Here is a 15,026-nt window from a genome sequence, read left to right on the forward strand (position 1 = left end):
TGGATCAGTCAGCATCCGGTCTCAGATGTGTTGGAAAGTGTCTGAAACAGATCCGGTACCTAACTGCAGATTATTACTGCTATCTTCATTCCACGACTGTTGGTGTATTTAGGCATACTTTTTGGATTTCTGTGGACATCATTCACTCAGTACAGCAATTATGTGTTTCAGTAAAGTATATGAGCTCCTGCTCATATGCAGAGTTCTTTCTTCTGAGAAAAGCCAAAGACTGGTGGATTCCTGCAGTTCCAGGAGAATGGAACTGACCTGTGGCTGAAGGGGTTTCTGGCCAGGTTCAGGTGAGTCAGCTTGTAGCAACATCCAGCAGATAGTGAAACAAATAGCTGCACGACACATTAGAATGAACAGTTGTGACTGAAAGAAGAGGATGAGGAAATATTTCAGGACAAAATAAAAAATGTCAGAGTGTGAGCAATGTTTGATCAAGTGCTGGATTTCAATTTACATTTACATCTTGGCATGGTTTTGTAATGACGTGCAACATCAATACATTATAAGAGAAAACCTGACACATTGTCTCATTATTGGAATATTGTTCACTGAAGTCCATGAGAACAAGAGCATAAAACAGAATTGCAGCATTTGTCTTAAAATCAAAGATTTTAGGATTTTCTGTTAAGGACATTCAAGCTGATTGCAAAAAATATCTGACAGTTTAACTGTCTTGTAAAAGCAAGGAAAAGATTTTCTCTCACTGTGTCCAGAGGGCAGTTGGTGTCACTGAGGTCCAAATGTGACAGGGAGTTTGTGCCAGACAAGAACTTGAAGAGAAACTGCAAAAACACAATCAAACTTTTAAGTACTTATCTGCAGTTGCAAAATATTTACATACATTGTCAGAAAGAACCATCAAAAATGTATCTAAAAAAAAACAATTTATTTTCTCTTGGGGTACATGCCCAAAAAATGAGAAACATCACTGATTAGCACTACTGTTTAAAATGTTCTGTATGATCAAAACAAACACAGAAAAATCCAGTAAAGGGACAGAAATTTTTTTCTTATGTATTTTCAAGCATGTTGTTTTGTAAAGAAACGGTCAATACTCAGGTAAGATGTGTTTCAGTTAAGAGCAGAGGTTACCGTGGCGTCCTCAGTCATCAGACTTCCTGGGTTGCAAGACAGGTTAAGATGAGTCAGAGAGGTAGAAAACTGCTGACAGGAAGACAGCACCTGACCCAGACAACCAAGACCTACAAACACAGAAAATATAAACTAAAGACTGCATTGTCAGCAAGCTTATCATTTAAAAGCATCACAAGTTAAACAGTATTAATCATTTCAGGTCATAGATCCCTCAGATAGTCCTAGGAATGTTGATCAGTTTAAACACTGTTCTCCAAAGAAATAAAGAGGCAATGTTTTATATCTTCTAGGTGCATGTCCCATGAAATATAAGGTTGGTTCTGATGTTCTGCTCTCTGTTCACTGAGTTTAATATATTAATATTTGTACCTTTGGCATTCATTGATACACGACTCAGGGAGAGGAACCTCAGTCCCTCATTCAAATGCTTGATCTCCTGACTGAGGGCGATTACACCTAAATAGAAAATTATCAATTAGAACATATTTACCAAATGCAAAACTAATTAAAAAAAATTTACATTTTGTGTATTTGGGTCACATCAACAATTCTATTTTATATCTTAGATGAATAAAAGAGATGACAAAGGACCACCTTTTTCTTCAATGGAGTTTCCTGACAGATTGAGGGCTTTCAGGGGGGGAGATGTGTGCTCTTGAAGGGCAGCAGCCATTTTCACAGCAAAGTCTCTGCAGCAGAATAAATAACTTGTCAATATATTTATCACTTCTTGTGCTCTACAAATACCAGCAGCAGTACTTTTATTTTCCACTTTTGGAGTATGATGTTGAAAGGAAAAACAGCATGTGGCCCATCATAAATTGAGACCCATCTTGAGCTGAAAAACAGCTGATGACATGTTGAATAAAGTTCATAATTTATCTTGTAAAGCAAGATCCAGAAACAATTTCTGGAACCTGAGGCGAATCATATTGTGTTGCTGGTGCTTTTGGTTCATTAGATACTTCATCTGCATGTTTGTCTGTGTGTTGTGTCGAATTAAACTCTGTTCTGTTATTGTATCATACATTACATCTGTTTTGCAACTTGTCAAGGTGTTTATTAGCTTATGCTATAATCTGGAATAGTTCATCAAGTGGTGACATTTATGTCTTTAGAAATATAAATAATATTCATGTTAATATTGAATATTAAGATCATTATCTTAATAATAATAATAATAATAATAATAATAATAATAATAATAATAATAAATAGTACCTGGATAATAACTATTATTATTATTGTTGTTGTTATTAATATTATTATTATCATTTATTGTATTATTATAATAATTATAATAATAATTATTATTAGGAACCTTAGTGTAACTGTAATGTAGAATGGCAGCTTCTGACAGATTAGTTCAGTGGTAAAGAAGAGATTTTTTTTTAGCTAAGTCTCCTGAATAAAGTAAATGTTTCTCTGTGGACTGAAACATAATTCAAGCTTTTCTTACAACTCACTTTGATCGCTGTAACACTGTGGATGCTGGTCTTGATAATTCGTTTATTCAGGGGCTGTAAGCTGTACAAAATGCTGCCGCATTACAGAATTACAGGTCATGATCATGTCCTGTCAGTGTTGGCCTAGTGGACTGGCGTAATCTACTGACTAATGCACAAGATTTGTATTTCACCTTCAGCATTTGCTGAAAGACAACATTCATGCTTCCTTCAGAGCACCCATTTATATAAAAAAACAAAACAAACAAACCTCCCCACGCCCTCAAACTCACACTTTCAATCCACAGTCCTCTAGCAAGAGTTCCTCCAGACTTGAAGATTTGGACAACAGGAAAGTGAGCTGCTGCTGGATATCAGCTGACTGAGGGAAAGAAGCATTGTATCATTGTTTTTACATGCTTAGTGCCATACATTTATTTTCCCCCTTCTGATTACTCTGTGAAATAGACATAGTGAGTTTGAAACAATCCATTAATACAAACCATATGCCAACATAGGAAATTATTTCCTTGATAACTAAATTAAGACAATAGTCTTGATCTAACTATTACATTGTCATTTTGATAAAAATAATCAAAATAAGACTTTTGAAAATTATCAATGCATTGGTAAAGTTTGCCTCCCAATTCAAATAGTTAGTTTCAGGTGTAAAACCACTAAGAGCTACTGACTTAGTTATCCTGGGAAACAAACACATGTGCATGAATGTACACTATAGTAAGTAGCAAGAGTATCTCATGACCAATCATGTTCCTCCTAGATAAACAATAGAAAACATTTTAACCAAAGAAAAATCTAAAGCTATCATTTGTTTTCAGAAAACTTAGCATAATGTAAGATGTTTCTGAATAACAGTGTTAAAAAAAACGTCAAAACCAAAGTCTTGATCTTTGTATCATATCTTTGTATTTCAGTGCTGACCCAGTACTCCCTCAGCTTAGAGCCTAAAGTTGGATGTGAAGACTTTCTCCTAAATATGCAAGGTTCCACAGGGATGTGTACTAAGTCCTATGCAATTTATTCATTGAACTCATGAGATTACTCCTAAGTTCAGCACAATCAGCTGATTAGGCTGCCAATGACTCAAAGGTGATGAAAGGTGAAACACTACACCACTATATTTATTGTACATGTCTTTTGAAATTGAGATAAAAAGAGACAAAAGACAGACTGTACCAGTTTGAGTTCTTTGCAGTAGATCTGAGTAAACCATCGGTTGAAGGACAAAGCTGCTACTGCCAATGCCAAGTCTCTGTGGAAAGAAGAAACAGTAAAACTTAACAAAGATGCAGAAAAACTGGCCTTGAAAAAGTTGCCCACTTTCTTACCTGCTTTCTAAATGGCTAAAGTCCAGCAGGTTGAACCTTCTCCAGTTATGTATGTAGTAAATATTGTCCACGTCCTACAAAAAAAAACAACAACCGGGCTTCATTTAAATGTCAAGCTCGGCTTTGGTTAGGACAAAATCAGCTGTCTGTAGACAGACTTAATTCACTAAGTTACATCACTCACCCACTGAATTTCTTCTCTGAATGACATTTCATTCCAATCACAAAGAGCAGCATATGTATCAGAGAATCCTCCTGAAAAATCACATCAAAGCACGCTATCCATAACTGGTGCTCATATAAGAATGATCTTATACTGTATGTAATCTAATATTTAAAAAATGATACCAAACGAATCACCTTGAAAAATGTCCATATCACAAAATATGGAACAATGATGATCAGGAACAAGGAATACAACAATCCTCAGTTGTCACAGTGTCTCAAGTCCAGTGTCTTTTGAACCAATCACAAAATGGAATAATGACAGAAACTTACCACAGGGGCCTGGTTGGCTGTTCAGCTGCTCCTCTATGACAGTAGTCAGAGTGAGCAGCCTGTCCTGGAGGTCCTGGGGAACTCTCTTCAACAACTTTCTGAAGTTGACAGAGTCAGAAATAAGCAACTAATCTGTGATGCATCAAGAACAAGTAAGCTGCAGACTCACAGTGTAGTGGCTCTGTGAGGTTACATCCATGACAAACTCAATCACTACATAAGACAGGTGATTTTTTTGCTTATATACTAATGCTAACCACAAGCTAAACCTGATATAAGATTGTTCTGACGAGAGATCAAGTGGATATTAATAAAGTTCATTAGCCTGAGAAGGTTATCTTGAAGCAAAAAGACATTTTTATTGTAGTTTTTTGCCTGGCTCTAAATAATCAACAAGCATCATTAGGCATTAGTAACATCATCAGGTTTATAGTTTTACTTTGTTTGAGCTCATCATTTAATACATTCCATAGATCTACCTCACACACTGATAACAAAAACATTTTAGTTGTTCCAATACATGCTTTTTTAAATGTCCTTCTCCTCTTATAATTATAAATTCTAAACCCAGCTCTCTGTCACAAAACATTTTTTGAACATTGTGTGGAATTTAACAGGTTCTTACTTTCAACATAAATTATACAGTTTTGAATATTACATGATCCCAGAATTTCAATTCAGCTCCACAAATCTGGAACAATGTAAAGCACTTTCAAATGACTTGATGCTGAAAGTTCTATGGAAATAAAAATTTAACACCGCTATTCCAGTAATGTGAACATGGTTTCCCTTCCTCTCCTTTTATGAGTTTACATGAAATTTGTTCACTTCGTCCGAAACAGGTTAAGTTGTATCTCCACTATCTCAGCTCTTAATGGTTTAGCTGCATGTTAGTAGCCTAGAAAAGAGCTTAACTATGTGTTTTAACTAAAAGTTGACGAGTTTCATTAATAAATTATTTTGTAAAATTATTGGTTGTTGTCTTAGAGTGCCTGTCAGTGTGTGTGTGGAGCTGGGTGGTTCAGGTGGTGTCTTTCTCTTCCTGTCTACTTCCTGTCTGTTTCCAGTGGGCTGATTCACTCTATTGCTCTATAACACCTCACCACACCAGATCTTTATTTAATAAACAATGACTGACAGAGACTGGTGAACACATTTGGACAATAGTGATTAATCACACATACAAATGCACGCACCCATGTGAATCTGCAAACAATAATAAAGGGAGTTTTTCCTCTCCACTGTCACTATGTGCATGCTCAGTATGAGGGATTGCTCCCAGAGTCAATTACTCTAATCTGGAAACAACTTCCACAAAACTTCAAAACAACTGAAACACTGAGTTCTTCAACTAAAAACCAAACTCTTGCTGTTTTGAGCAGCCTTCTATTAATAATGACCATATGATTAAAAAATATATTTGCATCTCTAAATATTCAATGATAATTATTCTAGATGATGGCATTTGGCTAAATCTTGTGTGTGTAGTTTGTTTAAATTGTTTTTATCATGTAAAGCTCTGTAAACTCCCTTTTTTCCTGAAACGTGTTACTTGACTCCATCACTTGCTATGCTCAAAAACATTAACATTAAACATTTAAGTTGATCTAACGTTGAATTAGAAAATATTGCCTAGAAATTATGATATGGTCAAAACACTCACTCGCCTGATAGTTGTTCTCACCGTGTATTCTTCTAGTTATCAGCATGTTTCACTTTTATAATGCACATGTAGAAGTGAACTGACCCTGGAGAAGAATCTGGGAAGATCCTCTTTAGTGATGCCGTCATGTGGCTGATCATGGCAACAAGATCTTCATCATGCAAGACACTGAAAGACAGGCTGCGCCTGTCCGTCTCCAACTCAATCTGTAATCCATGTATGTCATGAGTGATGAATGTCGGCACAAGTTAACAATGAATTATTACATCTGTGACACACTTGCAATGAGGATTTTGCTCAAGTCAGTTAGGAAGCACAGATGGTTATTAATCCCTCTTTTCTGCTTAAATTAACAGGTGCAGTGAAGGGCGAACTTTAAAACCATCAAATAAGTGTATTTTTTTTATTAATATTACTATGATTGATGCCATTTTTGTTGCTGTTGTAATTATTATTTTTTTCTGCATCTATCAAAAAACTTAAAAAAATAAACATATCACTGAATTATTAGTTTCCCAGAGATCAGAAAAGCCAGGTGAATAGAAATAATTTGTATAGGTGTACAAGAAAAACATTCAACTTGAATTAGGTTAACAGTGTATTCTTGGCGTAGGTATTGTGCATTTTATTTGGCATTTCCAAATTATTGAAAAAAAAAAAGTCAGACACTGAAATATAAGAAGGTTAAAACTGACAAGGCTGGTGTACCTGAGTGAGACTGTGAATGTTGATGGAAGAAATCTCCAGGTAGCTAAATGCACTCTCCACCTGTGCACAACAACAGTTCAGTCATTGGCACTGCAAACTGCAAAGAGAAAACTGTGCTACTCATGAATTGAACCAGTTTTTAAAGTGACTTTAGGTAAGAATGTGGGGTCATATTATTAAAATCAAGCTCAAACTGAAAAGAAAGTTTGTAACATTTTGAAAATCTGCATTTTAAAGATGAAATTACAAGTATAAAGAAAATACTGAGCACTCAAAGCACTTTCACTCACCCACACTTATTCATAAACTAACTCACATATCAATTGCCAACATGAGATAAAGAGCCTCGTCCAGGATTGTATGAAATATAATAATAATATATTTCATTTCTAAACCCAACTGAAATCTCAAAAGAAAAGAAAGACAGAAGCAAAGCAGCAAATTTTGCACCATCAGCCCTTCTGACCAACAAGGTGGGTGAAGTGAAGTGTCTTGCCTTGTCCAGGTACACAAATAACAAGGGCAGGTGTACCAGGAATCAAACCAGCGAGCCACCAATTGCAGGGAGAACTCCTACCACCGTCACCCCATATGGAAGAAGGAAGCTGGATTTGAGGCTACAAATCTGACACTGTTATACAAGTGAGCCACATTCACTCTGCAGCTTTTTAGCTTTCACCCAATCCAATCATGTTGGATAACATTCCAATTTTAAACTAGTAACTACATACTTAGAGATACAAAGAATAAGTCATTACATTGAAAAAAAAAGTCAAGAAAGAAAATACATTCTTCATTTCCCTTTTCTTAGTCTATGTTGTTGAGACAGATTTTTGTAAGCTTTGCTTCACCTTGAGTGGCTGCTTGTTGGTGACCACATAGCCTCTCCACAGACCCAGAACCTGAGACAGAAACATGAAAACAGATTTGATGGAGTTAAACTAAGTCTAGAAAGCGATGAGCTAGATTCTAGAATCACATAGTGGCATAAGCCTGGCCTGATTTCTGACAGGACTTGAACTCAACTGGACATGAAGCTGTGGAAAAGTGCCAGCACAGAATGAATAGTTCTCCAAGTACCAGTTTAAAAGGGCAGAAACATGAAAAATGAGCTCCACCAATTTGTTCACTTAACATAAGAAATTATACAAACTCAAAAAGAATTAAGCAAAGTAAGTAAGAAAACTTCATTTATTTTAAGAAACGGTTTTAGATCCAGTTTTAGATCCTGCTTGAAAAAATTGAAGCCCACTTGAAATGACTAAATACTTACAACATACTACTTATACTTGCTCATTTTTCAAGTTCACATAAATTAAACAAAACAGTTTTCTTGAATCAGTTCTTGACCATCCTCTCTTTCTTCCTCTCACTTCAATTTTTTTTATTAAGGTTTCGTTGGCTCTTTATTTGAAAGTGGTCAGACAGAAAAGTGGGTAAAGAAAGAAAGAGAAGACATGTGGCAAAAATCATCAGGCCAGGAGTGGAACCTGTGACAGCCAGTTGTGCTTTACCCCTGCTTTACCACCAGAATCCCTCACTCCTACCTCACAGAACTACTAATTACACCAAATATTTGAAATGCATAATGCATACAAAAACATTCTGTCTGATAAAACATTGCAAGCTTGTGCATCAGATTTACAAGATTACTAGGAACACAAAACAAAGGTTCCAGGTTTAGGATTTTGCACGTAAAAAATCCAGTTAATTACTTTATGGCTCCTCCAAAAAGACACAAGTAACATTAAGTTAGTTGACTTTGGTGATATCCCTAATCATAGGTTGACACACAGTGGCAGTCCTTTCTTTAACAAGGACAGCCTGCTATTGTTGGTAACTAAAGTTAGCATAGTGCTAGCAGCCAAGCTTAAGGTAAAATGATACATGGAGGCTCGTTGTGATGTTCTGCTATGTGAATGCACTCCTATTTATGGAAACGCCAGGATTAGTTTCTTTTTATGAGTCAGATTAGATAAATTATTGGCTCCAGAAAAGATCAAACTAAAGTAAAGCATTTATACTTGGATGCAGCATTGAGTCAAAGTACTCTCCAATACAGAAAAAAAAGCACAATTATAGAAAACTTACATGTTTCTAAATTAATCCAGCTCAAGTAATGAGTTGGAGAAACCAAGTAACTTACTAAAAGTGAGTGTTGATAGCAACTTAATGAACACGTGACTTAAGTGAACTTACTGTTTTTAATTAAATACAATGTTTGCATTTATAGTGAGTGACTCTGTGGTTTAGATAATTCCAGCCAGATATGTCAGGCTGGGCATTTGGCAGAAAAGACACTGAATGTGTTTTCTGTAGACTGTAGACTTGGTAATTTAAGTAAACATTTGAAATTCCAAATGAAAACAGAGTCCCATTTATAGATTCTGATGGAATCATCAATGAATTTGATCTGGCTCAAAATCATATTTTACAATAATTTGCGATAAAATAAAGGTAAATGCCTGATATCTGCAAGAACTGATGCGTTCTGAAGCTCTTTACAACTCCTCCAGACATTCACACACATATTCATGAAATGATGAGGATGATGAGCACACAGGCATTTTTAGTTAGTATAGAACCAAAGATTAGAAATAAAGGTGAAATAATTTAGAAAACTTTGGAAAAATAAATAATATGTTCCTGATTGAATTTTGTTATGTAGAACATGGAGAAAACTTAAGCTTGATGGAAAGAGCAGGAAAGTCTGAACTTTTCTGCTTTTTGTGTGTTCTTTATTCAATTACTCCAATAAAGAACACACATCTCTGCATTAAGGTTGAATCATTCTCTGCATTAAGGTTGAATCATTCTTTCCATGCTGGCCATGTTCCTGTTTATGTTCTGATTATTGTCATAAAATATGCAATAATCAGACTGCTACTCAAAAACCAACTCAAGACCCAGATATCTGACTTCACTTCATGTTGGCCTCCAATGTCCCACTTATATCTGGAACTCTGGGAAAAGTAGCCAGCCTTCAGGGCCGCCGCCAACAGAACCAGGTTTTGAAGACTTCAGTCAGTTTCTGTTTTGCCGTTGTTGAGACAGAACAGGTCAGACACTGACAGCTTCCTGTGTTCCCCTCATCTGCTGCATCTGGTACAGTCAGTCATGCTGTTCTCCTCAAAGTCTTCACCACAGTCGTACTCATCTGACTCCTGCAGATTTAGTCATCAGCTGCCAAAGACTCTTTATTTTACTGGGAGAGTGTTGGGTGCTATGCATATTACTCCTGGGTTTGACGTAAATGTTTTCTAAAGTTTATTTTTGAACATGTTTGAGGGATCTTTTACGACTTATAAACATGTTGGTATTTAATCTAGTGTGAGCTCCAGTTGCCGCTCCTCGCTGCTAGCGGGCGCTGTGATGAGTTACGACATCGATATGGATTATACAGTATATAACAAACCATGGAGAAACTCCTCATCCTCATCCCCTCTTCATCTTCTTTTTGTGTGTCTGTTTATGCTTTTTATTAAAAGTAAATCAGATGAACTCATGGCACCAAATCTTGGCTGTATGCAGACTTTTTCCAGGGATGACTTTTTTTTCTTCTTCTTTTTGAACAAATATTCAAATATTTACTCAACAATCTCAGAAACAGTCACTATAATTCATTTATAATAAATAAAAGCCTTTTTACACTCAGTATGGAGTTTATACGCTACTTACCACAAACTTGCTTCCTGATCTCCCACATGACTGGTTTGACTGGTGCAGAAGAACTGGTGTCACTAGGCAGGCTCTATGAGGCTTCAGCAGCTCAGAGACCTGATCTGCAAACACAGACAACAAGCCGTGTCAGAGACAGACTGGCAGATTCTTTTCTAAGCACAAGTAAGGTAAATGTTGTGTGGATCCTGCAGTCATGGGCTCAGAGCAGAGACAGTTAACACTAACTGTTCTCTGCCCACTGTGTCAGCCCACATCTTCCTTCCACCATTTACTCATTTCATTATGGCAGCTGGAGAATGTTGAACAAATATCTTTAAAAGACAATTCATCCTACTCTTCTTTTATCAGGATTCAAAGAAAATCATGGGGAAGAGTAAAGGTCTGTGCTTAGAAATGTTACTGTAAAAAGTTAGAAATGTTGCTGTGAGAGTTTTGGGGAAAGCAACTTCACAGAAAAACTTGTTAAAAAAACGACAAACTATTTAGAATTTTATTGAAACCTTGGCTGGGTTTAGTGTTGGGGATGATACAGACTTGAGCAAAGTCAATCCTATTAAAACTATCCCAATCATCTTATCTTTTGATTAGAGGGGGGACAGCACTAGGCTGCTTTACATCTCTGGAATATCAGAAGTGATGCTGACAAACCAGCTGTTATGTTCTGGGTTATTTTGAGTTGCTTTTGAGGTTTGATTATTTTGTGTTCTTTACTCTTTTTCTTTGATTAGATCAGTCTTGTTTCTGTTTTTAGTTCAGTCCTTCTTAGTAATTCTGGTTTATTTCTTGTATCTATTATTATCAACTCTTATTGTACAGAATTATTACCAAACTAACTGAAAGACACTATTTTATTTACATCTGTTTAAGGGAGAAAAAAACCCCTTTCCAATAAACATTTCTAAAATTTAATTTAAAAAAAAGAAAAAAAACATCAATGATCAGTATAGCCACCCTTCTTTTCAGTAACAGTGATTAGCTTTCATTAGTAGAGGTTGTTAGTTTCTTCATATGTTGATGACCAACTTTCTGTGGTTCTCTGATCAATGCCTTCCAGACATTGATCAGAGAGCTGGATGGCTTTCACCCACTGGAAACCTCCTGTTTCAGAACTGCATGCAGTTTCTCAGCTTGTTTGCAGATCAGGTAAGAAAGAGGACCATGCCATAAATTTTTCTTCTTTAACGCCTTTACCACACAGTGAGGTATTTGGATGCATATATATAAAGTATAAATATAATTTTTGAAAGATGCAGACATCTTCCTGTCTTCTAAAATCCAGAAGATTTTAAATCCAGCTTCAACCCGAAAAGGTCCAACCAGCTCATCTGTCATAACACCAGTCCTGCCAGTTCCCCACCTCCACCTTGCTGACATCGGACTCAAAGTGGAGCTCAGTGCCTCTTACTGATCCACCACAGGACCATCCACCTGCTCCACCCAAAGTCACTCAGTTCATCAGTCCAGAAAACTTATGAAGGATCTGTCAGCTGGTGTTTCTTGGCTCAGTCCAGTGGGTCTCAGTTCTCATCTTTTCTAACCTCGGCCATGTCTCTCAGCTGTTGCATTGTACATACATACATAAATCATCATACTACATTAATACATTCTACATTCATACATCACCTTCTACAATTTAATCCATGAAGCGTTGAAGTGTAACCAGCTCGGAGCTAGAAAATCTGCCCAAAATTGATCAAATTACTCAATGGTTTGAAAAATTGTGCTCCTGTTGAACTCTACTGACTCTTGATCAAACACAGTTTACTTCAAGGCCCAGAGAAACAGGAAGATGCATCACTGATCCTGATTCCTAAACAACAGGAGAACTGCTCTTATTTGACTTTCTCTGCTTTCAACACAATTCAGCCAAAAGGCTTGATTAAATAATAATTGAAAATAAATAAATTAATTAAAAATAACTAAAGAAAAAAAAAAGAACAGTTGAAACTCAATTTGGACCTTAGAGGACAGATTTTAAGTGTTCCCTTCAAATGGCTCACCACAAGGCTCCAACCCTTGTTCTCCATTTTAAGTGTGTTTCCTCTATAGGACTTGTTTCAGGAACCAGGCCAGTTCCCTGGACTTGTTATGTCCCATGTGTGTTTCTGCTACAGGAACCTTGGTCAAGTCAGACAAAAACAGGAATAAATCTGCACTCAAAATGGTCCTGTCTTGGTATACCTATCAGAAGGTAATGCTTTTGTGACCTGCTCTGAGCATAGCTCCACTCATGGAGCAACAACTCTGCACACCACTTATTTTATTTACAGATGTTCAAAGCAAAGCTCTAAGTTTAGGAAACAGGAGAACAAGTGTTGTCCACACAAAGCTAAAGCAGAACTTCACAGTTATCAACCTGTCATATCAAAACAAAGAGCAAACATGCTAACATTACAGTTAACATGGAGGATGTTGTGTGCTGCAGGCTCACAATGAAGCCTGAATAAATTCATTATGAACCAGAATAAGGCTAGAAATTATCCATATAGAAAGCAAATCACATACTGCATATATAGATCTCATGTGTTTTTTCCCCCATCTTTATGATGTATGAAAGTTTAGGCCATGCTATAAAATTTGTTTTATATTTCATAAATATTATGTTGCCTTTTCCATATACAATGCTAAATTCATTCTGAAAAATTGAAAAACTGTTAGAATGGAAAAATTGCAAAATGTGTTTTCAGGTGTTTCGTTTATTTTGATGTTTCATTTTACCCAACAAATAAAATCCTTCTTTTCAACAAGCTTCTAAAAAGATACCTCAGCATCTCTTTCCTGTTGCATCCATCTCTCTGTGAGTCTTGACGAAATAATAGTAACAATCAAAATACCTCTTTGGTCTCAGTCCTGACATTTATCCATCAGCTACAATGAGTCCTGTTTTTTTTAGGCAGTTGCTGACATTGTTGCGGTGGAGCTAAAGGTGAAGGCACATAGGAACAACCGTCCTTTGATTAAACACTAAAGGCTGACTCAACTCTGAAGTTCAACTGACGCATTGCATATGCATGTAATGAGTGGTACACCATGTATGCATATTTTCCAGATATGCAGAACCTGTTCTACTTCACAAACTTTATTTTACTCTCCTGAAGCCTTTTTGTGCCTGTAGTTAAAATGACCTTAGACATGATTAAAAAAGACTTACATTGCAAAGCCAGAGATCATCGTCTGTTTAACATGTCAGTTTTGAGGAGTAAAGTTAGGCTTGGTTTTACACATAGAGTATTTTCCATCCGGTTTGTATCCTGCTGTAGAACAACAATGAATATTGCTAGATGTTACCTCGCAAAGTCTGAGAGATGGAGTCCATGCTGTCAAACTCTGAGATGTGATGAATTCAAGCAGGAATGTCCAAGCTTCTCTGTTGAGCCACATAAGGAGTCCAAAACACAGAACACCGGGGTGTTGATCTGAGCTTAGCATCCGCCCAAATGAGTATCAAATCAGAATTAAAGAACGATCCATTCCTAGACTGGAGGACAAGCGGATCTGCTCTCTGCCTGAGGCAGCCATCTAAAGAAGAGCTGCTTTCTGTTTCTCACCCTGCATCACGACAAACACGCTTCACATTTTGCTCAGCATGCAGGCACTTTTTGCACATAAACTTAAGACACACATCCTGTTCCATTTAGCAAGCAGTAAACCACAATCAGGAAATGTGCACTTTCGTACAGGTATAGAAAACAGTGAGAATATGAGGGAAGTTTCAAGCTTCTTTGGATAACATTGTAACAGAAAAATTATCCAAAAGTCAATGGAAACCAAGTGGAAAGAGTAAAGTTGAGAGTTTTTCATGGATAGGAATGATGTAAATAAATCTTGAGTCTATCTGCAGATGGAGTCATCTGTAACTCTGTGGTTCTGTGGAGACTGCAGAGCGTTGAGCTTCACACTGATTTTCTATATTAGATGACACAGTCCATGAGTTTTCTTACTCTAGAATGTAGATTGTCAAGTTTTTAAACCATCTACGTTGTTATTACCTTAACAGTTCATTATTACTGAATGTTGTTCATATTTTGATGTCCTTGTTTCATAAAGGGGCAATATTATGCAAAATTGACTTTCTTTTTAGTTTTGCATTATGTTATAATATTATTCTCTCATTAAAAACATATCTGAAGTGTTGCGCTGATTATTTCATGCATGTTTAAAAAATCCTTTCTTCTGCCATTCAGCTGTGCAGAATGCCTGGGCCAACTGAGCAGCACCTTCGATGACAAAACTCCATGGAGTTTCAGTTTCCAAGGTTCTGAGCTCCCCACCCTCTCAGTGCAGACCTCCTTCTACCACTGACCCACTCAGCTCCTTCAGACTAGCTAGCAGCAAATAGCAAACACCTGGTGGAATGGCGCTCCTGCTGAGCTCATTATAAGAGCTACATCTCAGTGAAACACTGGTAAAAACTTTGTTAAAGGGTTGATAAAGGAGCAATGTTGTGTCACAAAGAGCAGATGTTTTTAGAAACAAAGATCCAATTTTCAGGTGATAAATTACTAGTCAAGTTATATTTGATGTATAGAGCAATTTTATAATTGAAGGTGTGTTACTTAATTGGCATTATGTGGC

The 15,026-nt window shown here is 36.6% G+C and overlaps 1 protein-coding gene across 1 annotated transcript in view; it reads right to left on the reverse strand.

The window, feature by feature from the left end:
* Positions 1-14,031, reverse strand: part of carmil2 (capping protein regulator and myosin 1 linker 2) — a 43,493-nt gene extending 29,462 nt beyond the window's left edge. Inside the window, 15 exon segments of the mRNA XM_055031224.1 lie at positions 268-344; positions 717-794; positions 1,105-1,214; positions 1,477-1,563; positions 1,702-1,796; positions 2,846-2,934; positions 3,750-3,825; positions 3,902-3,975; positions 4,086-4,156; positions 4,400-4,497; positions 6,147-6,268; positions 6,771-6,830; positions 7,622-7,672; positions 10,449-10,552; positions 13,740-14,031. Coding sequence (XP_054887199.1) covers positions 268-344; positions 717-794; positions 1,105-1,214; positions 1,477-1,563; positions 1,702-1,796; positions 2,846-2,934; positions 3,750-3,825; positions 3,902-3,975; positions 4,086-4,156; positions 4,400-4,497; positions 6,147-6,268; positions 6,771-6,830; positions 7,622-7,672; positions 10,449-10,552; positions 13,740-13,767 — 1,220 coding nt within the window. The 5' untranslated portion in view covers positions 13,768-14,031.
* Positions 14,032-15,026: the final 995 nt, after the last annotated feature.

The sequence above is a fragment of the Poeciliopsis prolifica genome, unplaced genomic scaffold, assembly GCF_027474105.1.
Source record: "Poeciliopsis prolifica strain line A6 unplaced genomic scaffold, Auburn_PproV2 SCAFFOLD001, whole genome shotgun sequence".
In the NCBI taxonomy this organism is placed as follows: domain Eukaryota; kingdom Metazoa; phylum Chordata; class Actinopteri; order Cyprinodontiformes; family Poeciliidae; genus Poeciliopsis; species Poeciliopsis prolifica.